Raw genomic sequence first — 22829 nt, 5'->3', positions numbered from 1 at the left:
TTTATTTCATTCCAGTAATATGTACAATTTGAGCACTAGGTGACATCGGTCACGCGAGGAATAGCACGGGGAGATCTTCTGGATACTATCGCATCTTGGATATCTGTAAAACAAAATAGAACGGGTTAGACTGTACAAAATATAGGGAAGACGTGTTCTTGTCAATTTACTGAGATATCGATTATTATCTTCTATCGGTTACACCAGCTGCTACTAGATGCTAGTTACTCACCATCTGAAGAAACAGTTTCACTTGTGGCCGTTTTCTATACATAGCACCAGACTTGAGAAGTTCAGGAATTGTGTCGGCTTCCATGCATGCGTCCACGAACTCCCAGCAGGCCTTGCGCAGATCGTCCAGATGGAACTCAGTAGCAGCACATATCAAACCTAAAGGAGAAATCGGTGTTATACAATCGATGCGATATTCCAATAACATGTGGTCCATACATAAACGCCTTCAGAGAGTATAGACACGTGTAGTATACAGTTCAATTCATTTCTCAAAAAGAACCAACGGTGGTACAGGAGAAAGGTTTCTTTGATAAAAATCATTATTATTTAACGGGGATGTCGGTTATACTCCAATATTTGGCGAAATTTTGCTTAAAACTTTATGAACATTATATACGCTTCTCCCATGCATTTATTCAGTTGTGCATCCTAAAGGCAATTCATTGTACGCCATAACGTCTGACTTCCGTATTTCTCTCGTGTGTCGCAAATTATGAGCAACAAATTGTTTTAAACATATAATTCACAAGAAGTGAACGGGGTTGGGAAGAGCGCCTTTCAGTCCTCTCCTTGCATAATGAAACCAATTTATGGATATCTCTCTACAGTCATACTGACTGGGATGACCATACCAGACTGTCACACGGCACTTACCTATGACTGTGTCGGTCGTCACTGTCACGTGACCTAGGTGAACGAATGAGACAACCCTCCTGAGTACCTCGTGGTCGTAGTCGGGGACGGCGATGGTGATGTTGTTGTCTCCGGTGTTGCAGGCTTGATTGGCAGGCACGGATTCCGTTTTCTTTGCCTTTTTCTTGAAGAAAGAGAAAAAGCCCTTCTTTTCCTCTTTAGATTTACCATTGAGCGTTTTCTTCTTTGATAGGAACAGTTGATAGAAGTATCTGCAATCAAATACGAATAAATAAGAAATATGACATTACTGATATTATATCCTTCGATATTACCTATGTAATTACATATGAGGAAGAGGAGGAGGACTATGTACTCTCGACTTAACCCATTAACGGCAAATGATATATTGGCTTCCTTGAGACTCACCTTGACCTTGAACCCATGACCGCCTGAAGTCCATAAACTGGTTCTTTCTTTTTGCCAGCAAGGAATGTGACGTCACACATCTCCTGCACGCAGAGGATGTACTCAAGTGTGTGGATTAGCGGTTTAGTGCTCTCAAACACCACACCGTCTTCACCGTCGTCAACGTCGCTCAGGTCATGCGGACTGGTAGCTCGGGAACTATAACCAGACGTGGCTGATGACCCTGAAAAATAAATGACTTGTATTAAAACCCAAATGTATCTTTGATTTATTTAAAGATTGTACGTTTCAAACACCTTTTTCCTTTAACTCAATTAAAGCACAGGAACGAAAGGGGCATTGTGCGGATTAGATCCATTTGTGTCAGAAATACAGACTGATCAGGTACTAGACATGAAATAAAACATTATATATTGATTCAGTGAGAAACCTCCCACTCACCATCTGACTCCGATTCATCGGTGGAGGAGTAAGCGTCGTTGACTCTGTAGGTAATACGGCGCCGGTTCCGGGAATCTGAGACAGGAAACAAGGAATTAGATACAAGACATGGTGCCGCCTACGACCACAGGGTTCGAATCACTGTTTGGACAATAATTTTTAAAACAAATATGTAGATTTTTGCAGTCATATATTGTTTTTATATGTTATGGTTAACATATATTTCAAATTTGAACGGAATCGGTGAAGAAATAAAAAAATGTAAATTATTTTCCAAACAGTGATCCGAACCCCAGAGCTTACGACTGATCAATTGATTGTACAACATGATACACACCGATAAACCGTTTTCTTATGAACTGTATATATTAACAAGTAAACAATCATGTTGACACACATTCTTCTCGAAGTCAAACCGTGATCTATCATTTTACGTTAACGGTATTGCATTAAATATTTTTCGTAATTGACTTCAACTATTATTGTATTAAAGTAAACTGTGTGTTTTTCACATTCAGCTCGAATCTCATACATATAAAGAACTTACCTCGTGACTCTAAACTATCCAGGGAAAGCATACTCTCGTACTGGGCGTTGTTCGAGTTCATACTGAAGGCTTCGATTTTCAGGGTCCAGAAGATATCAGTCAGAAAGGTGCACTGGTCTGATGTCTGTGGAGATATGGCCTCCCAGTCTGAATACAGCATATTTATTACCTCGACCAGCTACAGTAAACGCGCGTGAGTTCGTTCACCAGTAATGAGGCACGCGACATATGACACGCCGTGACATTTGCCATGACGTCACACGCTCGTGAATTCAGTTCACACCTGAGTGCCTCTCAGTGAAGATAAGAGGCGATAATCTCCTGTAGTCTCTGGTGTTTGTGTATCTATCAGCTTGTCTTTCTGATTTCATCTCACCAGCATGTGTGATGGCAGGTAAGTTGTAACGGCGTCTGTCGTTGTCCAACTGACGAGTTCCGAAGAACACGTGCCGTGACATGATGAGAGATAACTGGAAGGATTATTCACACTTGTCGATGGTCCCCCCTTGATGGCCATATTAGCAGATTCCGCAACACCTGTCAACTACATTTTGACCAAACAATTATATACCGCAGTCCTTCCCTTTCGGACATTGCAGTTAGATAATGACACAAGCACTACCAGGTGAAACGTTTTGACAGCTACAATCTAAACGTTCTTTGTATCATTCGCTTATCGTTCATGTTTCTATCCAATACGTTTACTGTATAGGACCATTGCTACACAACGCCTTGACAACACGATGGATCCACAATCAATCCCTAGGCTATCAATTTACTGTTTCCAATTACCATGCAAATAAAACAACAGAAGAGGATTATGTGAAATATTCGATTGAAAATGCCCAGTTTCCAGTCCCGTAAAAGGCATTGAAATAGTGACAGTAAAAGCAAAATAAACGCTACGAAGATCTTGTCAAATTTACTTTTCTATAAGGTCAAGTCATATAAACAGTCCATACTTTAATTTTAATAAATATGATAAATATATTCAAACAAACTAAGGGGCAAAGAAAGGAAACCGAGTTACATGTAGTTTGTCGTGTGTTTGAATCATCATTTCGTAAAAGTTTCGGAGCATTTTTCCTTTACACCTAGCGTGATTTATTTTTTCAGGATAACCAAGACTGGGCATTCCTCTGCACTGGCCGTGAGTGACGTTCTACATTTATACCAGAATATGTGTTTAACCATCACGCATTCATGTAACGGCTTGTAATAAGTAATCTGTGTTTGGGTGATTTTGTGTGAGAATAAATTGCTTCGTAGCCATATGACCCATGCATATTTAAAACGGAAAAAGCAAATGTATCGATTTTTCGAAGATAATGTGCATAGCAGTTATGTGTATTAGCAGTTAAATAAAATATTAATTTGAAAACAATTAGACCAATTAGATATAAAAACAGACCATGTAGGAAGTACTTTTGTTTACTAACCACCAGTGCAGTATGTGATTTTTACATTATTTCGCAAACTCAAGATATCTTCAACTGAAAGCCAAACGTGATAAAATTGAGGGGCCTCACTATATAAAGCACAGTGACACTCAAATAGATATAGCAGCAATAAATTTAAACTGTTAGTATCGGTCGTGAGTGAGTTTACGTTGCTGTTAACGGTTTTCCAGATTCTAAACAGGGCACACACACCACATCACACACCACCACCAGAGCAACCCAGGTGTGCTTGATTGGATTGAGATCAGGTAACCTTGATGAATTGAGAAGTTTTTATTTTCTCTCGGTATATTTTGTGTTAGGTAGCTGTATAGATGATTAATGTGACAAGTCTTTTGAACCGCCTGTAAAATATCTGAAGTCTGGGAGTTATCTGAAGCAGCATGAGGTCATTATTGCCACGGTCGGACATCAGTTCTTTCACAGGGGTTCGGATCACTGTTTGAACAATAATTTAAAAAAATAAAAATCTCGACTTTTGCAAAGATACATTGTTTTGTATGTTATTATTCATATATATTTTTAATTTGAACGAAATCGTTGAAGGCATCATTCTCAATTCTCTCCACTCCACTCGATCACTCTCCACCATGTAGTGGACATGTATATTAAAATATATGTTTTTAATATTCTACCGCTACACTCGTTGCATAAAAAAAAACAAGCCTGTAGCGGTGGAATTTTCTAAAATCTTATTTCTTCACATCCTCGATAATCTCCAGGGTATACTATACACAGTGGAGAGTGATCGTAACGTATACCCTGGAGATTATCGAGGATGTGAAGAAATACGATTTTAGAAAATTCCACCGCTACAGGCTTGTGTATTTTATGCAACGAGTGTAGCGGTAGAATATTAAAAACATATATTTATTGTCCAAACAGTGATTCGAAAACCTGTGAAACCTCGGGAACCACTGTACTAACCCGGGATTTGCGGCTTCTCGAGAAGGAAAACCACACGGTGCGTGCTGACAGTGTATTAATACAATACAGCAAGGGCACAGTTTGTTATATCCGACAATACTTACAAGCGAGTACGTTATATCCGTAGTTAACTGTACATGGTTACAGGAAGGACACATATCACAAAGATGTGTCGTTAAAACCAACAGAAATAGCATCTTACAACCAGCCTGGATTAAAGCTAATAGTATATAAGTTACAATAATTCAACAAGAATCTATCACAGCATAGACTCATTACACTGCTTACACACACACCTTGAGTAAGTTCTAGCATAACTGCCCCACCTCCAAATGATAGAGACAAGACCTACCTCAGACTAACCTTTGGGAGTAGTGTGCTGATCTCCAAATATCAGAGGGACTTAAAATCCTCCAGTTAGAGAGTGCAACTACTCACTGCTGGGGTTTGACTGAAGTACAAGATCTACCACGGGATTTCAACTTTGTAATAATTATAAAATCTAAACAAGTGAGTGAGTTATTCCAACTATAAGGCGGCTTTTTTGTAAATAATCGTGTCTGGACCAGACAATCCAGTGATCAACAGCATGAGCATCGATACATGGGATACGATGGCATGTGTCAACCAGGTCAGCGAGCCTGACCACCCGATCCCGTTAGTAGCCTTTTATGACAAGCATGGGTTACTGAAGATCAATTCTAACATGGATCTTCACAGGTCTAAATCTGAACAAACAGCAGGGACGGGTCGGTGCTTCACGTCCTTAAGGATTCACGTACTGATTGCGTACTTTACTCCAGCACAAGGTGGTTACAATGAAAGGTGAACATTGCGCCAACACAAGCATGTACACAACTGTATTATCACAACATACTGGGGATAAAGTATGGCAAGTACATATTGTTATTATTACTCTGGGGGAGGTTGCTAAGTGCGGCGTAAAATCATACTCACTCACTAGTATTTCTCTGAGAATCAAGTAAATTATTCTTATTTATCTGTACATAGCGCCATCACCACCTGGGTCATACCTTTCGTGCTATAAATGTTCATCTACACCCGGTTAGTACTGGATCCGCTGGGCAAATTTGCTCCCTTCGACATGCGTGTACCACACACTTAAAACGGATGTGCAACCCCTGAAACATATTTTAGTAAATAAACCTTTGACTAAATATTTGTTTCTGTTTCCACACAATTACAGAAAGGTCATAATCTCTGATATAGGGGTGTGAGGGACTTGTATCTACCTGTCTAAACAGACAACTTAACATAACACCGTCGTAGTTTACACGTAGGTATTATCGCCACCTCATAACCCGCTAATTGACGTCGGGTGGAACAACTCGAGCTGAGATTATTACATGTATTGGCTAGTTCTATTGTCTGCGATCGCGCTTATATCCTGGTATTGACGTTCCCGCTTTACACAGTTCCGGTTCAGTGATGTACAGGCAAAGCAAGACAATGCAAGAGATATAACAAGAAAGCCAAGAGATCGATAAGCATTTATACACTGTTGATCAATGCATATTTCAAAGATCGTTAAACGGATAACAACATGAAACGTAATATAGTTCAAATGTCTTTAAACATAGGGTCAGCAAGACATGTGTTGTGTCCGTGTTGTACCTGCAGCGTCCTACAGACGTGCTCGATCTCCCTCTGCCCGGGCAGTCCGACACGCCTTCCACTTCACCAAACCACGGAAAACAAACACGGCTCTAATAGAATGTAGATGTATCTACCTAAACACCAAAATGCACACAACTGAAATATTACTCATTTGGAGCAAGATAGGCTGCTGATCAATCACGATGTAATCAATCAAATACGTATCGTCTTTTACTGTGAAAAGGCCCTTCCTACACCTTACATTCCAGTGGTGGTTGTTGAATACATGATCATACGAGGTTTGCCACCACAGTTCCCAGTCCGTCCATGAAACGTATCAAACATGTCAATACTTTGGTAAATATTTTAAAATACATACCTCCTTGATATATGAGGTTAGATGATGCTTAGATGACAATCCCTTTCTACGATACCTAAACACTGCTACAGTCTCGAGGTGGACAAACAGAAATTAGAGCTGTAATCAATAACCAACATTTACAATAATACGCCCTAAAGCAAATTCATAAAGACATGACACAGACATTAGAAGATACTGCTCCTTCATACAGTACTGTCAAGCAGTGGTATGCAGACTATAAAGTGGGAGAAAGAGCACTGAAGATGAGGCACGCTGTGGTCGACCTTGTGAAGTCACCACAGAGCAAGACGTCAATGCTGTCGTCCATGCCATCTTGCAAGACAGGCGCGTGACTATCAGACGTACACCACGTCAGCAAAACATCAGTGGAAAGAATTATTCACCAGCATAATAGTTCATTATTTAGGAAAATATTCTTTCACATGTGTGCCTCTTGCCCATCAATGAAACTGCACACATATGGATGAATACTGTCTCATTGGGTCGTGATAAAGTCGGGGACTTGACATCTGGCGAAGGCTGTAACCTTTCAACAACACCGTGGCGGCTATGTATGTTATCAGTCTGCAGAAATATAGAATAATATATCTTTATTTACCTGTACATGTCTACATATGGTATACCCGTATATTGTGTGTTCTTACTTCGGGAGGACCGCCTCCGTGGTGTAGTGGTTAGAGCGTCCGCCCGGAGAGCGGAAGGTCGCGGGTTCGATCCCCGACCGCGTCATACCAAAAGACGTTTAAATATGGTACTTGTTGGTCCCTGTCTGGCGCTCGGCATTAAGGGTACAACAAGGACTGGTCGGTTCGGAGTCAGTACAATGTGTCTGAGTGGGGTATTCATGCTTCACTGCGGCATGGTATCTCAGTGGGCTAGCACTATAAAACCAGCTTCAGTCTGGGCTAGTACAAGCAGCCGCACATACACACGCATGCACGTCGTCATATGAGCGAAATATTCTCAAGCACGACGTAAAACCCAATTTCACCTCACCTCACCTTACTTCGAGAAGGAAATAGTGATTTGTCTCACGCTTGATATAGGTAACTAACCAGCGGGCAGCTCCTAGCAAAACCGTATGCTTGGTGCTTTCTGTTTCCGCCTCTGACTATATATTTGTCATGCTGATAGGGGGCGGTGGGGTAGCCTAGTGGTTAAAGCGTTCGCTCGTCACGCCGAAGACCCGGGTTCCATTCTCCCCATGGTTACAATATGTGAAGCCAATTTTTGGTGTCCACCGCTGTGCTATTGCTGGAATACTTGCTATTAGCAACGTAAAATCATACTCAATCTAATCACCCATACTGATAGAATAGATTGAAACACCCATGACTTTTATCCATTGGCAGTGTCAGTATGTGGTTGTACAATGCCAATTTACACGTTCGTTGGAAGTCGTACTCCCATTGGCCTGTAAATTATTCGTGAGGTTAGACAATGCCGACTAAATGTGCTAATTGGGAAAAACCACCTTGCCAATGATTGAAATAGCTGCATTCCTTGGGTCACACATCAAGTATTCATGGCCATTAGTGTCTTTGTTGTCGCGTACTATGTGTAGCGGACCGAGGAGACCGCTAATTGCCGTTACTCGCATATAACACCGACATCATTGGGAGCCTGCAGCCAGTCTTAGCTCTACTGCTGTGGTATACCATTACTTGCCAGGTATGTGTTTCCCAAATATATCTTCCTCTACCTGTACACATCTATGTGAATAGATACCCTATATGTACATTTACCTGTGCATATCTACACAGCCCCAGTTATTTGAAACTGTGTTCCCCTCAAACTCCTTTGCATCGAGAACGTCTCATACTTTCGAACTCACTTAAAAACCTTCCTTTTCTCTAGAATCTATCTACCCTAGATTTGTTTGAGTGCCGTTGAACAGCTGGAAGTTGGAAAGCAGGCGCGTTAGCAATGCATATCTATCATTATTATACCCGTATCTTCATTTATAACCTGTATATATCTACATGTGATATACTCCGTATCTTCATTTACCTGTATATATCTACACGTGATATACTCCGTATCTTCATTTACCTGTATATATCTACACGTGACATACTCCGTATCTTCATCTACCTGTATATATCTACACGTGATATACTCCCTATCTTCATTTACCTGTATATATCTACACGTGATATACCCCCGTATCTTCATTTACCTGTGCATATCTACAGGAGATATACGCCGTATCTTCATTTACCTGTACATATCTACATATGATCATTTCTGGTGTCCCCCGCCGTGATATTGCAGGAATATTGCTAAAAGCGGCGTAAAACCAAACTCACTCACTCACTACATATGATGAACCCTTATCGTCATCTACATTATACATAGATATGCAAGTATTTGTTTTACAATTATCGTTGTTTTTACGAAAAAAAGATATATCAGCAGTTGTTATGACAACGGAGTAGCCAACTTTGCGCTTCCGCAACAGCGTAACATAAATATTGTGTATTTAAGACCTGCAATGCCACTGTGAAACAAAGGATAAAATATCATCCTGCTGACGCTCGGAACTGAAACTATATCCATCTGACAAAATATCACCTCTACTGTGACATCTCTCCCGGTTTAAGCTACCCGTTCTAATGTTACATTATGTCCTGTATGTGACGTCACAACGAGGAGGGCGGTGCAGATAGTGGAGTGAAATATGACCAAGTGAACCTTCCGTGTTCCTTTTCCTTGTCAGGTAATTTCACTGTACACTATACTAGTAACATAATAATACCCCGGACGTCAACGAAGCAACAGACACTGCGGCAGTTTGATTCGTTATTCTGTCATATCCAAGAAGCCCATGCAAGTATACAATGTGGATTACTGCAGTTTCTGAAAGTGACTAAAGACTCCTGGCTCCGTTTTATTGTGCTTTATCAAGTTAATTTATTAACTGTTTCCCTGTAAGATATGTACAGGGTCTAATGGTCAATTTGAACTGTGTATAATCTAGATGCATCATAACGCCTTGTAGACCAAGCGGGGTTCTGACCTAATAATGCGTTCTACAGGAGTTTTGTATAAAACGTGCGAGACGAGACTTAGTACAGTGATTACCTCCTCCATTGGCTCTATTCCCAAGGCGTGTTGCAGAGACGCGAGATTAAAGTGACCAACAAACCATCATAAGCGTCGAAAGTGGCATCTGTTGCAGCGATTGCATCTCTCGCTGATTAGGAATACTGTCTTGGATGTTAATCATCCAATATTGGAATTTAAGGTTCGCGCCAGCTGCAAGAATCCATAGTACACCACGTGACTACTGCAACCAATCGGCGCCTAGCATGCCCACAAGCGCCTGACAGAAGACGAGCTGCTCATACAGTGAAGCTGTTATTCACATCAAGGATTTTTCACTGAACTTTGTTTTGTGTTGAGTTTTCGGATATATTTCACTTTAGGTGAGTACATCAACTCTTTTTATGATAGTTTTAGTTCTGTAATGTGTAAACTGGTCACAACCAGCCTTGATCTGAGATTTTATTCCCTGTGAAAACGCTGACTGTCATTTCTGAATATTGTTTCTCAGCCCACAGTAGTGTCGAATTGTGTTAGCTAAATCCGTTACTGATGGATGTTTATCAGCAAACAGAATAGAAAAATCACAACAGGAAACTGTTTATACAACGAAATATTTCTTTAAATGCCATTTCATGGCATTTTATGCGATCATCTTTAAGGGATTATATTGAAACATGGCTGCCGACAATGGGGTCCCAGGGCGTTCCCAGCACACATATTCACGTGACATTTATTTACCTATACCTATCACTGTTTAGAGAGCTACAAAGAAACCTTTGGCATGCGTTCTCGGGTTTAAAACGCGACTCTGGTTCGACATGACGGTGATGGGGCAAGTGGCAAGCTCACCCGTTCTTAAAGCAGTATCACCGTGTAATAACAAATTATGTGTCATAATTTGATGGAATTCCAAATGTATTACCTCGCTTGATCATATTTGCAAACCCCGGGAGAGATTGGTTTGTCATGTGTTACATTCGCATAGCGTTATAGAATTTTGGATGGAGCGTTATAATGGTTGGAGCGATGGTTGTGTTTCCTCAATATAAGAGCAAAGGAAGGAAATGAGATGTGATCTCTCCGTTCTCACATTAGATTCAAAGTCGAGAGCTAACAGCTGGGCTCTTTCTATCAGATAAAATAAAGAAATCTGATAATTTCAACTGTAAGCAATCCCTACTTGAAGCATCCCCCAACCTGTGCTATCTTGTCACTGAAGCCGCCGCCATGATGACTTGCGCGCACGTTTGGCAGAGCTAAATCTGTGGGCATGTCTGCGGTTGGGGAATAGGACAAACGTTTCATATGGGTCACTTTCGAAACTGCCACCATGAAATTATCATAGATACAGTTATTCATTTAACGCTACAATAATTTATCGATTATTTGCAAAACATTTATCAGAAAACATTCATAATAATAATTCACATAGCAGCTGCAATCTAAGGATGCATGCATCGTATACTACGTGCTCATACAGAGATGCTTGTACAATTAACTGCGTGCCTGTATTTTACATAATGCCTAAACATATATTGTGTACCTGTGTTTTTCAAGGATACAGGCGTCGTATAGTGCGTGTCTATACTGAGATACCTGTACAATTAACTGCGTGCCTGTATTTAACATAATGCCTTATAATATATTGTGTACCTGTGTTTTTCAAGGATGCTATGTATAATTTGTCAGACTGTATCTCGTCATCGTCAGAATTAACCTACTTATCTCCGAATTCGGGCTTTTCTCTAGAAAACTGTTTTAAGTAGCTGCAGTAAATCGCGTTTAAGTATGTAGAGACAGCGTTAGCCGTTGTCCGAGACCTGAGATGTGTCGCACGCCGGGCGTTATCCCCGTCAGGAGTATTCATCATAACGCTGGACTTTCCTTCATCCCGCCCCCTGAGCAAATCGCCACACTGGTTTTATATCCTGCATAATCCACCACACTCGTGCATGTTGTTGTCACAACTACACGCATCGACCTACTTCCATTGTTTTATCTGCTGACATGTCATACCAGGAAACGGGCCTTGATAACGATCACAATTTTCCGGGTCGTTTTATCAATCATTTATTTGTTGGACTTTACACTTCCCTAATGTTGATGACCATGCACATTAAATACACATGCTCTAAAACTACCTGGTATTGTATGCGTGGTGTCTTCAATATTTCAAAGTCAATTACAAGCAAGTCCCGTAATTCCGCGCGTCCGGTTATCGCGTCCAGCAATAGCGTACTTCCGTATCGCAGGTAAACATCGTCTGCTACCAAATTTACGCTTGAAATCGGGACATTTCTACAAGGGAATGGCTTTTAATCATTCATTTTAATTAAAGGTTAGTAAATAACTGACAGATAATTTGACAGTTTTATGAAAACTGAATATTAATTCCAGTTTAAGATATACAATGCCGCCCGGTAATTCCGCGCATCTAAGCACATCGATCGCAACACGGCAACTAACGTCTCTTATTTTTTGTGGTTTACGTGATTAAATATGCTGGTATGCATCATATTTACCTCGAAATTTAAGTTATGAATAATGAAGAGAAGGGTTTAAAAGTCTGAATAAAACGAATTATTGTGGTGTTAGCAGGTATTTCACACTGGTATTACAACTGCCAGCTTCCCCCCTCCCCCTCAAGACGTGTGCCCGCCCACACCAGTTAACCCACTCTTGAGCATTACTTGCCGAGTTATCGCTTCACGCTGGGCCGCATAGATAATGCTTCCATTATGTTAGATTAACCTCCATGTATTTGTCGCTTCGGTTCACGGTCGAGTTGTAAAATCTAATATTGCGATGAAAAGATTATGGATGAAATCCTGCTTTAACGTGAGAGTGACATGGTCCGCAAGCATACTTCCACGCGAGAACCGGTCCTGCCTTATAGACCCGTGGATGACTAATAACGAAAAATTGATGTGCAGGAGACACTGACAGATCCGTGCAACTCGGCGACCCGGCATCACTGTCCAGCGTCATTATCACTATGCTGACGTTCATTAGCGCTCACCGGTAGAGCGAGTGAGTGACTTTTAGTTTTACGCCGCCTTTAGCAATATTCCAGCAATATCACGGCGTGACACCAGCATTGGGCTTCACAAATTGTACCCATGTGGGGAATCGAACCCGGGTCGTCGGCGTGACGAGCGATCGCTTTAACCACTAGGCTACCCCACCGCCCGCCCACCGGTAAAGGGTCAGTGGGAGTAGGAAACTCTTTTTCCACACTCATGGCTGACTGGAGAGCGACCTCAAGACACTTGAAACTCTGTAAAGTCAAATCTGAAATAGCTTTCGATTTTAAGAAAGGTGTAAAGATTAATATGATGCGTAAGAAGATACTCATCTTCCAGTTTAATGTACACCGTTACATTGGGAATGCTAATGTAACTGTACTATCCCATACACGCATATCATGTGAAACCGATTTATCCCCGAGGCCAGCATATTTATAGTATTAAAAGTACGATGAAATTACCTTAGCATCACATATTTCGTCCAATTATTGCTGAAGCTGGTAAGTTCCCACGTTCTGTATAAGCCAACATACATGTCCACCAACCTCTGTGTGGCTATGCTCAGTCCGGGCCAGTAAGAGACAGTGCACGGACCCGCCAGGACGTTTGAGGTGTACAGGTATACTGCTTCACTGCATTGTTATCACCTGTGCCGACAGCTGTGGTTGACAGTAGACACAATTAGATTTATAGATGTGGTTTATAGACATGCTCGCCCTAGTCGAGTTTGTATGGATATAATATGAAACACGTACAATGATAATACCAATGTCTCTGTGTGTCGTATTTCACACTATCACAAGGGGTGTCGACAGCGATACAGCAATACACAGGTTTCACTGGCTCAATAACACCCACATCGACTGATGGTTCAGGTACATCGGTATCATCACCCCGTACAAAGGTGACATGACAGAGTGAAGCAACGTCTAGCTTACATTTCTGCTTTGGTTAATAATATGCAGTTTACGCTCATACCCTTCACGGGGCGGTGGGGTAGCCTAGTGGTTAAAGCGTCCGCTCGTCAAGCTGAAGACCCAAGTTCATTTCCCCACTTGGGTACAATGTGTGAAGCCCATTTCGGGTGTCCCCCGCTGTGATATTGCTGTAATAAAAGTGGCGTAAAACTTGACTCACTCACTCACACATACCCTTCACGTGTGAACGGTGATAAGGCACCTTCTCAAAAGTGTTTCAAACCACTTATGAATTAGAGGAACATCTTAAGATTCTTGAGTGACAGTAATATATATAATATAATATATAAAATGTCATTTCACGCCCGAAATGTTTTGCTTGATTACAAAACTACATCAGAAAGGGTTGGACGAGTGGTGCATTGTTTACAAAGTGTTAAATTGCGTGATCAGTATGCCGGATGCAAGTTACGGTAAGACAGGAGCAAAGTGCACGATCAATACAGCAAGCAGAACACACCTGTCGACCTGGAATCTGAAAAATAAAGAACGGACACAGTAATTAGATGTCAACATTCCAGTATCTCTGTACCTAGTATAGACATCGCTGTAGTAATACACTGTAGTGGCAGAAATCAAGAGCATTTTGTCATAGAAAGCCTTGGTCAACTGAACACACATTTGTTTCACTAGCTTATGCATCACCTACTCTACAAGCTGCGACACCCCCTCACCAGTACATAAATCTCTATGACTGATAACCCCAGTGAGTGTAATTGATTTCGCAAGTCAGTTTAGAGCATAATTAATAACCTTTCTTAGTTTTATATACATGTTATGACATAAACGTCCACCTGCTGATGAAGCGACGTGTAAGAAGTATGTGGAATTCCCCGAGGGTATTTGTACGTTACTACAATTCATAACATTCCGGTCGTGTTCAAGTCGTACTCGGAAGTACCTCCACAACGGTCTTGGTGAAACTACACACACAATACCTGATGATGTACACACACAGGGTGTGGCAACATGGTTCTTAATAAAGTAGCAGTAGTGGTAGTAACAGCAGTCGTAATGGTGGTAGCAGTGGTGGTGGTAGTAGCAGCAGTAGTAGTGGTGGTGGTAGTAGCAGTAGTAGTAGTGGTAGCAGTGGTGGTGGTGGTGGTAGTAGCAGTAGTAGTGGTGGTAGCAGTGGTGGTTGGAGGAGTTGTAGTGATACTAGCAGCAGCTGCAGCTGTCGTAGTAGTAAATGTATAATGGACGTGGTGGCGGTGATGTTGAGATCTCGGTGGTGGTGATGGCGGCGGTAGCTGCAGTAGTAGTAGTAGTAGTAGCCGTTGGCTAAAGATTTTCAAAATAAACTTTTATACACATCCTGCCCTGAATTCCTCTTTGTTCAATCCATGCTAGCTAAATACACGGAAACCCGAAACAATCCTGGAAACAGTAATTGTCATCATCAGCAGACGCCGCATCCCAGATCAATATGGTGTTGAAATTAAAAATGTGATTTATGTATCATTACAGCGGCGACTCGCTCCATGCGATTCTATTCCAATTTCGTCTCGCCAAACGCATTACGCCTCATTAATAAATTAGGTGACCAATATTCCGAATCATGTGCACGAAAGGGACGAAGTCTTAAAATAAGCAATCAATTGGGGACGATTGTAATTAGTTCGCCACTGATAGAACTTCATAGATTAATGAGAAACCAATGCACACATGTCGGGACGATATGGACGAATGTCTCGTCAAGATCAGCCGGTTCCGTGCACTCGGTCACCGCCGTTCTGTCGCGTGGCAAGCAATGTCGGCGGGACAGAGAGGGCTAAATTGATCTGATATGCATTACATAATTTAAGCAAATTGGCACATGCTGGAGTGGCATGCATTAACAGCCTCTGTCATGATAAAGCAGCCTTCAACACACTTTTATGTTTGTTTACTCCACCCCCACAAGCCTTTGTACAGGATTCATGTAAAAACCCATGTACTCCCGCTGGTGGAGTTTGAGAAATATAATCAAGTGGTGTTTCAGAACTTGTTTGAGTTATTTTAAAGATATATACGCGTCTGTTTCACAGATATTTTAGAGTCAAGCAATAGGTATGCGCAAACACTTCCATAATACATAATGTGTGGTAATGAAGCTATCAACACTGAAAACAGCTCTCTTGTCGCATAAATTCTACATGAGGCTGTATAAAGATCCATCTATTGAAACTGAATTCCTCATGGTTGCGCGCCCACCCCTTGTTAAGCATACTAAATACATAAACGTATACATTATATATACCTTCATCTACTCAGACTTACATTACACAGACCATGTATCACAGTTGCTTCATCTTGGCTGAACATTCAGATTACTTTAGTGCAGATATAAAGGAGTTTTGGCAAGAAGAAATAACTGGACTCATCTTTTATATTTCTTTACTTGTACACCTGCAGAAATCACTTATTTATATAAAACACACACACACAAATATATTGTGTGAGCTTTATACAAATATGTTATATTGTGTGACATATGATACATGCATGATACATGCATGTTGTTATATTGACTGAATAACTATATTGTCTACTATATATATCACACTCTGTTTTAATTGGTTTGTTAATTTCGAGAACACTGGGAGTGAAGTCACTCATGTAGAACATCACCTCCCTTTTCCCAGACTGTCGACAAGTAATTTGGACGGATTAATTCATGTTGTCGACAGTCCGGGCATAAACCCTCAGGTGTTCTCCTAAGCTCATTGTCAAACTTTCATTAGAGCCAATATACAAGTACATGTATATTGAATTACGCGAGCAGACGACAGAGTTTATTGACAGTACAAACACTAACTGACATATTCTGGTCCGTGTCGATAGAATATATACTTATAAAGGATACATAATCATGCATGTAAGCTGTTTTGTATTGAATGACAGATGTAAAATAACGATATTACTTACAAAGGTAAACGATCACCTGTGATCCAATCAGACGAACAACGCGCTTGCGAAACTTCAAGTGGCCATCTAGTTTCTGATTGGCTCATAATGTACCACGTGACGCCTGACCCAGTTCGCACGGTGTCCGCCCGGGAAAACCACATTTGTGAAAATACCAGTTGCCGCTAAAGACACATTTCAAGTACAAACCTCGGTGCCGCAAATCAATACCGGTTTTTTTTCAAATAAGCCTCACCCATTGATCACAATTGATTAAAATTGTTTTAGTGACTTGTCCTTTGTATGTTTGGTTAACATATGATGGGCGGCTTCTTTATTCTCGTTGAAGTTTTTAGTTAACATATGATAATATTAATCTGTTCATGTTTATTTTGTTCTTTAATCTTGCATTCTCTGCTATTTTGTAGATTGTATTATCTTGTCCTGTGTATAGAATCTGTTCTGTGATCAAATGATACATGCTAATGGGTTATTCTATGGAAAAGGGAAATTTCAGCTTTTGCTCTTAAGAAAATTATATTTGTATTTTTTTGGTATTTTTTTATGTCTATATGTACACAAATTTGGTTTGTATGATTGGTATATTGCATCTGCAGAGACTTTTGGACAAGAATTTTCCATAAAATTTATTGTGACCTTCCTACTTTAAATCAAAATGTCATTAACGCAAAGGCGGCTAAAATACTGATTTTGGAAATTCTAGTCATAGTCATACATTTTGCTTAAAACAGCTATGAAATGGAAAGAGTTGGTAGGCGTCACATATGTGGCTGTTTATAAGTATATTTGTGCATTGATTTCCTTTGACCCTATCATAAGTTAGAATGCTTCAAAGAAATAATAGGTTGTATAATCATAAATAGTTCGTAAAAGGTGTTTGAGTGTAACATATGTTATATTTGGGATAACACTTTCTCAGTGTTTCTATGGTACCTTGTGCTTATATGACTTTCTGTCACTATGGTGCTATTTCTTATTTGACGCAAATAAATAATATTGTATTGGTTGTAAATGATAAATGGTGCAGTGTTCACAATTTTATCAATATTCACGTTTCTCACTTCAAATAAGGGTGGTTTACAAAGACCTGGGCCTCCTTTCACAAAGCACTAAGGTGATCGTAAGTCACTAAGGTAACCATAGTGCAATGTTAAAGAATAGGAGTTAAGGTTAACCTTAGTAAAGGTTGCTTCGTGAAAGGAGCCCCAGGCTAGCTATTCTCGAAACGTTCGTAGCCCTACGAACTTCTTAAGCCCATTCTTAACACAAAGTTAAGAATTCTTAGGGCTACGAACGTTTCGAGAATAAGGCCCCAGTGCATAAAGAACCTCATTTGTAGGGGTGACTATTGAGGGGGGAAACAACTATTGCAATAGTTTTTCCCTCCTTGAATTGTCTTATTTGAAGTCATTTCCCAAATGAATGTATAGTTTGAAGTCTCTTTTAATAGCTGACAAGAAACTTGAAACCCAGAATAAGATTGTTTAACAGGTAACAGAGGCGGATAACCCTAAATCAAAGGGAACGAATCGGGTACCTCCTGTATTTTGCGCTGCGCATTTATCAAAGAAGTCAATTACTAAATTATCGATAGTCACACATACTATCGATACATCGATAGTTTTTCGTTTCTACCATCGATTAATTGCTATCGGAATCTCAACAATTGCAATCCATCGATAGTTCGATGCATCGTTACAGCCCTGCTCATTTGTATGTGAGAAATAACAATACTTCAATCAACACTTTGCCTCTCATAACTCTTTGTTTAGATTGTTATCGAATGTATAAATATGTATAATGACAGTGTCTTCTAACTTATCGACTTTTGTCACAGGTTTTATCTGATTTTGTTCTACAGGAATGGAAAGTTTGATTTTCTGTACATTTAGATCTTCAATATGAATATTTTCAAATGTATCTAGTACTCTAAGACTATCAAGTAGTCAATCGCTCATGGTTCTCAGCCATAAGTGAGCTTCTTCCGTTGTCGGTAATTCATCTCAACAAAACCTTTCCTTCGTTCCTCAGTTTGAGTATTGATCCAACTTATGAATTCGCCACCCAGTATGTCACCGACTGACGACCCTTGGGCACATCTGTTGCCTGTCCTATCAATGCCGGGATGTAATAACTCGACCTGTCCTATCAGTGCCGGGATCTATAAAGTCTTATCTTCAGTCCTAGGATGTGCAACTCTGTCTATTAGTACGAGGATGTTAATGTTTCCAGTGCGGGTACATGTACGTCTGCTGTGTTTATATGAGTACATGGTGTGGCCCTGATACACGAGGCTGTGTGTGTTACCACGTGTGTTCCCGTTGAAGTTCCAGGATGCCGTCCGACATGATCGATATCGAGGAGAAGGTGAAGATCTGGGGATGGGAGACCTTCATGAAGACCCGGTCTAAGGACCACTCCAAGTTGAAATACGAGGACGTGCAGTTGGAGGTCAACTGGAACAGGGTGAGGTTCGTGTCGTCCACGCCGGAGTTCACCGACAGGGTGTCGCTGGAGAAACCCAACAGTCAGATCGTCTTCAGGTAAGTTAGCACTAAACCGTACTGTTACAATCGGGGCTCCGTTCCACAAAACAAGCGTAGCGCCAACGTGATCGTAAATCACAAGATTGTAACTGTACCTGTGTAATGGTTGACGTCTTCTTTCACGTGACTACTTACGTCAGGTCTTAACCTTAAGTTACGATCAAAACGTATGGCTGGATTTACCCAAGCACAACTCACTTCATTCGTAAAACTCGTATATCTAACCATATTCAATTTCAGTTCATCAACTGAAGTTGCTACAAATATACATAGACCACATTAAAAAACAATACCATAATATCTATATTTATAAATAATCTTGATAGGATATTTGTGTTTTCTTGTCAGATGATATAGTAATATCATTAAGTGACCTTAGTATTTATTTTTGATATGGACTATATATTTGTATAGCAACTTCAGTTGATGAACTGAAACTGAATATGATTATTTACCTAGGTTTTAATGGATATCAATAAGAAGGAAGTTATACCGATTTGTATTTTATGTTTAGTGCAGTGTTATTATTTCAATAGTAGTCAAAGAATCTCAACCACTTGGCAGTTATCCGTTTGTTATACATGCAATGTCTTATCAAACTTTTCACCGAATTGTGTTCGCAAGACTTTTGGACGGCAACGTCTTTAGTTTAAAACGTCATTGAGGAGCGTATTCCTTTCTCTTTTATAGGACCGACAAGAATTGGTCCTGAAAAGTAAATAGTATCAATACAGAAATTGTCACACATGGATTCTATTCTCTTCGTGGATTCGAAGATTTAATAGAATTGAGTACAGCTTTCGTTATTGTACATAGCGAGCCACATCAGCGTCACAATGCCCCTCCATCGTACCCTGTACACATTAATCCATCACGTTTCAGATCCAAGTATGAAAACTGGACGTCGCAAGAACAAGAACATTCCTTCAACACCGAGCGCACTACCGTGTCCTGCTGCACCACGGAGGTCTCGAAAGGATTCACCAAAGGATTTAGCCTCGAGGTCAAACTGGGTTTGCCGGAAGAGGTCGCTTCTGCCACAGCAGGATTTGGTCGCGAGGTGAACATGCAGACAGCTGAGGAGAGCGTGCAGGAGGAGGCCATGACATGGTCCATCAACAGCAGCATCAAAGTCCCGCCTAAACACAGGACCATTGCCGAGCTGGTCATCAAGGAGCAGGAGTTCAACGCGTCCTTCAAGATGCAGGTCAAGATCAAAGGTCGTGTTTTGGTCGTTGTGACAAATCTGAGAGAAAATAACTGTTTTGTTCAAACAATTGAAGGAGACTTTGCGGACATTATGAAACGAGAAAATGAAAGGAAAGGCTTCGTGATAGAGAAAAGATTAGTAACCTTTGACCTCTCTGGTAACTGTAAGTTTCGATTTGGGGTTGAGCAGCACGTGCAGCTTCACGAAGAAGAGCTGAAGGAAGAAGAAAGTTGAATTTTATATCTGTGTGATAAAGAATGGTGTATTTATGTGAGGAAGAACGGCCACCGGAAAAAAAACAAAAACATTGTTCAACAAAACAGGGAAAAGGAAAAGTTTGAGTTCTGGACATTTGTGTGTTGATAAACATCAATGTGTTTGATCGTGGATTTACACGTCTCCAGGACAACGACAATCATGTGAAGGTCAGAGAAAGGTTTTGACTAATGTTTTTACGTTTCCTTTCGATTGTGGTGTGCTCGAGCTCCGGATCACGCAGACCACTTCAAAAATCTGTTTTGATTGAAACATGACCATTAATACACGCACAGATCAGTGTGACGTCAGCACCAAAACAAGTAGCTTCTGTAGCCTTATAGTCTTACAATTGGTTTTGGGTGATGGGTGCTTGAATAGTTACTCTCATGAAATGTCACAAAAGCCTACCTGTGATTATTTTAGTTATATATGTCCCCTACGTTAACTCGACAATACCTCCATTCTGTTATGATATATATATACCTCGACAGTCCCTACAATACCGCCATTTTGAGGCAGATCTGAAGGATTCCACCTGCCCCAAAATGTTACACTTACGTGCCCATGAACTTCAGGCAACGTGTGTGTCTAGTGTATGTATCGTAAAAGAATAGAGGCACCATACAATTTATATTCACAGTTGACTTAAATGCAAATGTAAAACTTAAAACTGTAATGGTTTAGTCGACTGATGTGCAACTGCTGAATGAAAGTGACTCATTAAACCATATCCTGAGAATGTGGTCTCTTAACATTTAGTTAGAGTAGCCGTTTCCGTGAGCATTCAACATTCAACATTTAACAACTGTTCACATGGCGGACTTCATTTCATAGTTGCTAATGGTATGTTTTTATATATCTGCAATATTATTAAAGTAAAATTTGCATTCCAACCTGTCATTTATTATATTTGGTCGTCTCACGTCCCTCAGGATGTTCGTTCTTTTTCGTGTGAAACCGATTTCTGCTATCCCCCTATTGTTGGAATATTGCTAGAAGCGGAGTAAAATCCAACTCACTCACTCGTACTTTTTCAGTTTTCCTCTTCCCTCACGCCCGCCCTGAATTTTTATTCCCACGTGGAAACAACAAACGTTTTTCTAATCTCAATCAACTGGGATACTGTGGAAATTTATGTAATAAAAAAATATATACTCTTACTCGAGGATGTGCACCATCCATAAACAACAGGTCAGCTTGATGTTTCTTCATCTTACATCCACATCATACATTTACATGTTCACGATCGAGGTTATGTCCAGCAAAGGACGACTGAACATATACTATTCTGAATTTAGTAGTTAAAGTATATTTTTTCGGTCACCACTTGAAGAAGCCTACGCTCAATGTTGATGCTTTCTAATTTTGTTTCCATGGCCTGTGGTAGCACAACATGGGTAGGTGATTGGGCTGCAATATTGCAGACTGTCGCAACAGATCATGCCATACAACAAACCCTACCTTGTTCCCCATCCCAAATCTTTCCAAGCACCCGTATTGGAGTTCCCATCCTACTCTCTACCCTAGATTGTTTCTTAGCCATGTCTCCAGCTCAGCCCCAGCCTGAGAACTTAACATTCCCAATATCCTAGATCCAACCTGAGATCTTAATAGGGAATAGTATAGCCCCAGCCTGAGAACTTAACATTGTTCATATCCTAGATCCAACCTGAGATGTTAACCTAGGTCATAGTATAGCCCCAGCCTGAGAATTTATGACTGCTTATATCCTAGATAAAACCTGAGATCTTAACCTCCGTCCTACTACAGCCCCAACCAGTGCAACATTGCACATAACCCAGCACTTGTCTCTTCTTTCGCCTGTCCCCTGTGGTTGTCCTTTTCCCAAGTCCCTGCCATGTCTCTGACCCTTGCCCTATCTTTTAATTGGCTGAATGATAATCTTTTCCAAAACCAATTTAAAAAATAACAGTAATGACAATAAAATGAACAAACTCTACAAAAAAAGTAAGTTTTACTCACTGTTCTTCATATACATGAAATACTAATGATAAAAGTCAAATTGCATATACTGTAAGACTAAATATGGTCACATTTCAATTTGTTCAACACAGGTCATTTCCACACCAGTAACCTTAAAGTGAATGAATACAACCAAGGCATGAAAACTTTTGCATTCAGAGTGCAAATTTAAGAAAGGTGTGCCAGTCGGAGACTACAAAAATT

General features: G+C 40.5%; 2 protein-coding genes across 2 annotated transcripts; one reads left to right on the top strand and one right to left on the bottom strand.

Annotated features, from left to right (window-relative positions):
* Positions 1–2472, bottom strand: LOC124262087 (serine-enriched protein-like). The gene is made up of 6 exons (XM_046696520.1): positions 2285–2472; positions 1738–1812; positions 1297–1519; positions 889–1139; positions 233–390; positions 1–103 (listed from the first exon to the last, which is right to left on the bottom strand). Exons 1-6 carry the CDS (start codon positions 2442–2444, stop codon positions 86–88), a joined length of 885 nt encoding a protein of 294 aa, XP_046552476.1. The 5' UTR covers positions 2445–2472; the 3' UTR covers positions 1–85.
* A 6969-nt stretch (positions 2473–9441) lies between these two features.
* Positions 9442–21535, top strand: LOC124262018. Its single transcript, XM_046696436.1, has 3 exons — positions 9442–10098; positions 18956–19171; positions 20057–21535. Exons 2-3 carry the CDS (start codon positions 18963–18965, stop codon positions 20616–20618), a joined length of 771 nt encoding a protein of 256 aa, XP_046552392.1. The 5' UTR covers positions 9442–10098; positions 18956–18962; the 3' UTR covers positions 20619–21535.
* Positions 21536–22829: the final 1294 nt, after the last annotated feature.

This window comes from Haliotis rubra, unplaced genomic scaffold (genome assembly GCF_003918875.1).
Source record: "Haliotis rubra isolate DU_JTF1 unplaced genomic scaffold, ASM391887v1 Scf82, whole genome shotgun sequence".
NCBI lineage: Eukaryota > Metazoa > Mollusca > Gastropoda > Lepetellida > Haliotidae > Haliotis > Haliotis rubra.
The sequence above is the reverse complement of the archived record's forward strand: the minus strand, read 5'-3'. Positions and strand labels throughout refer to the sequence as shown.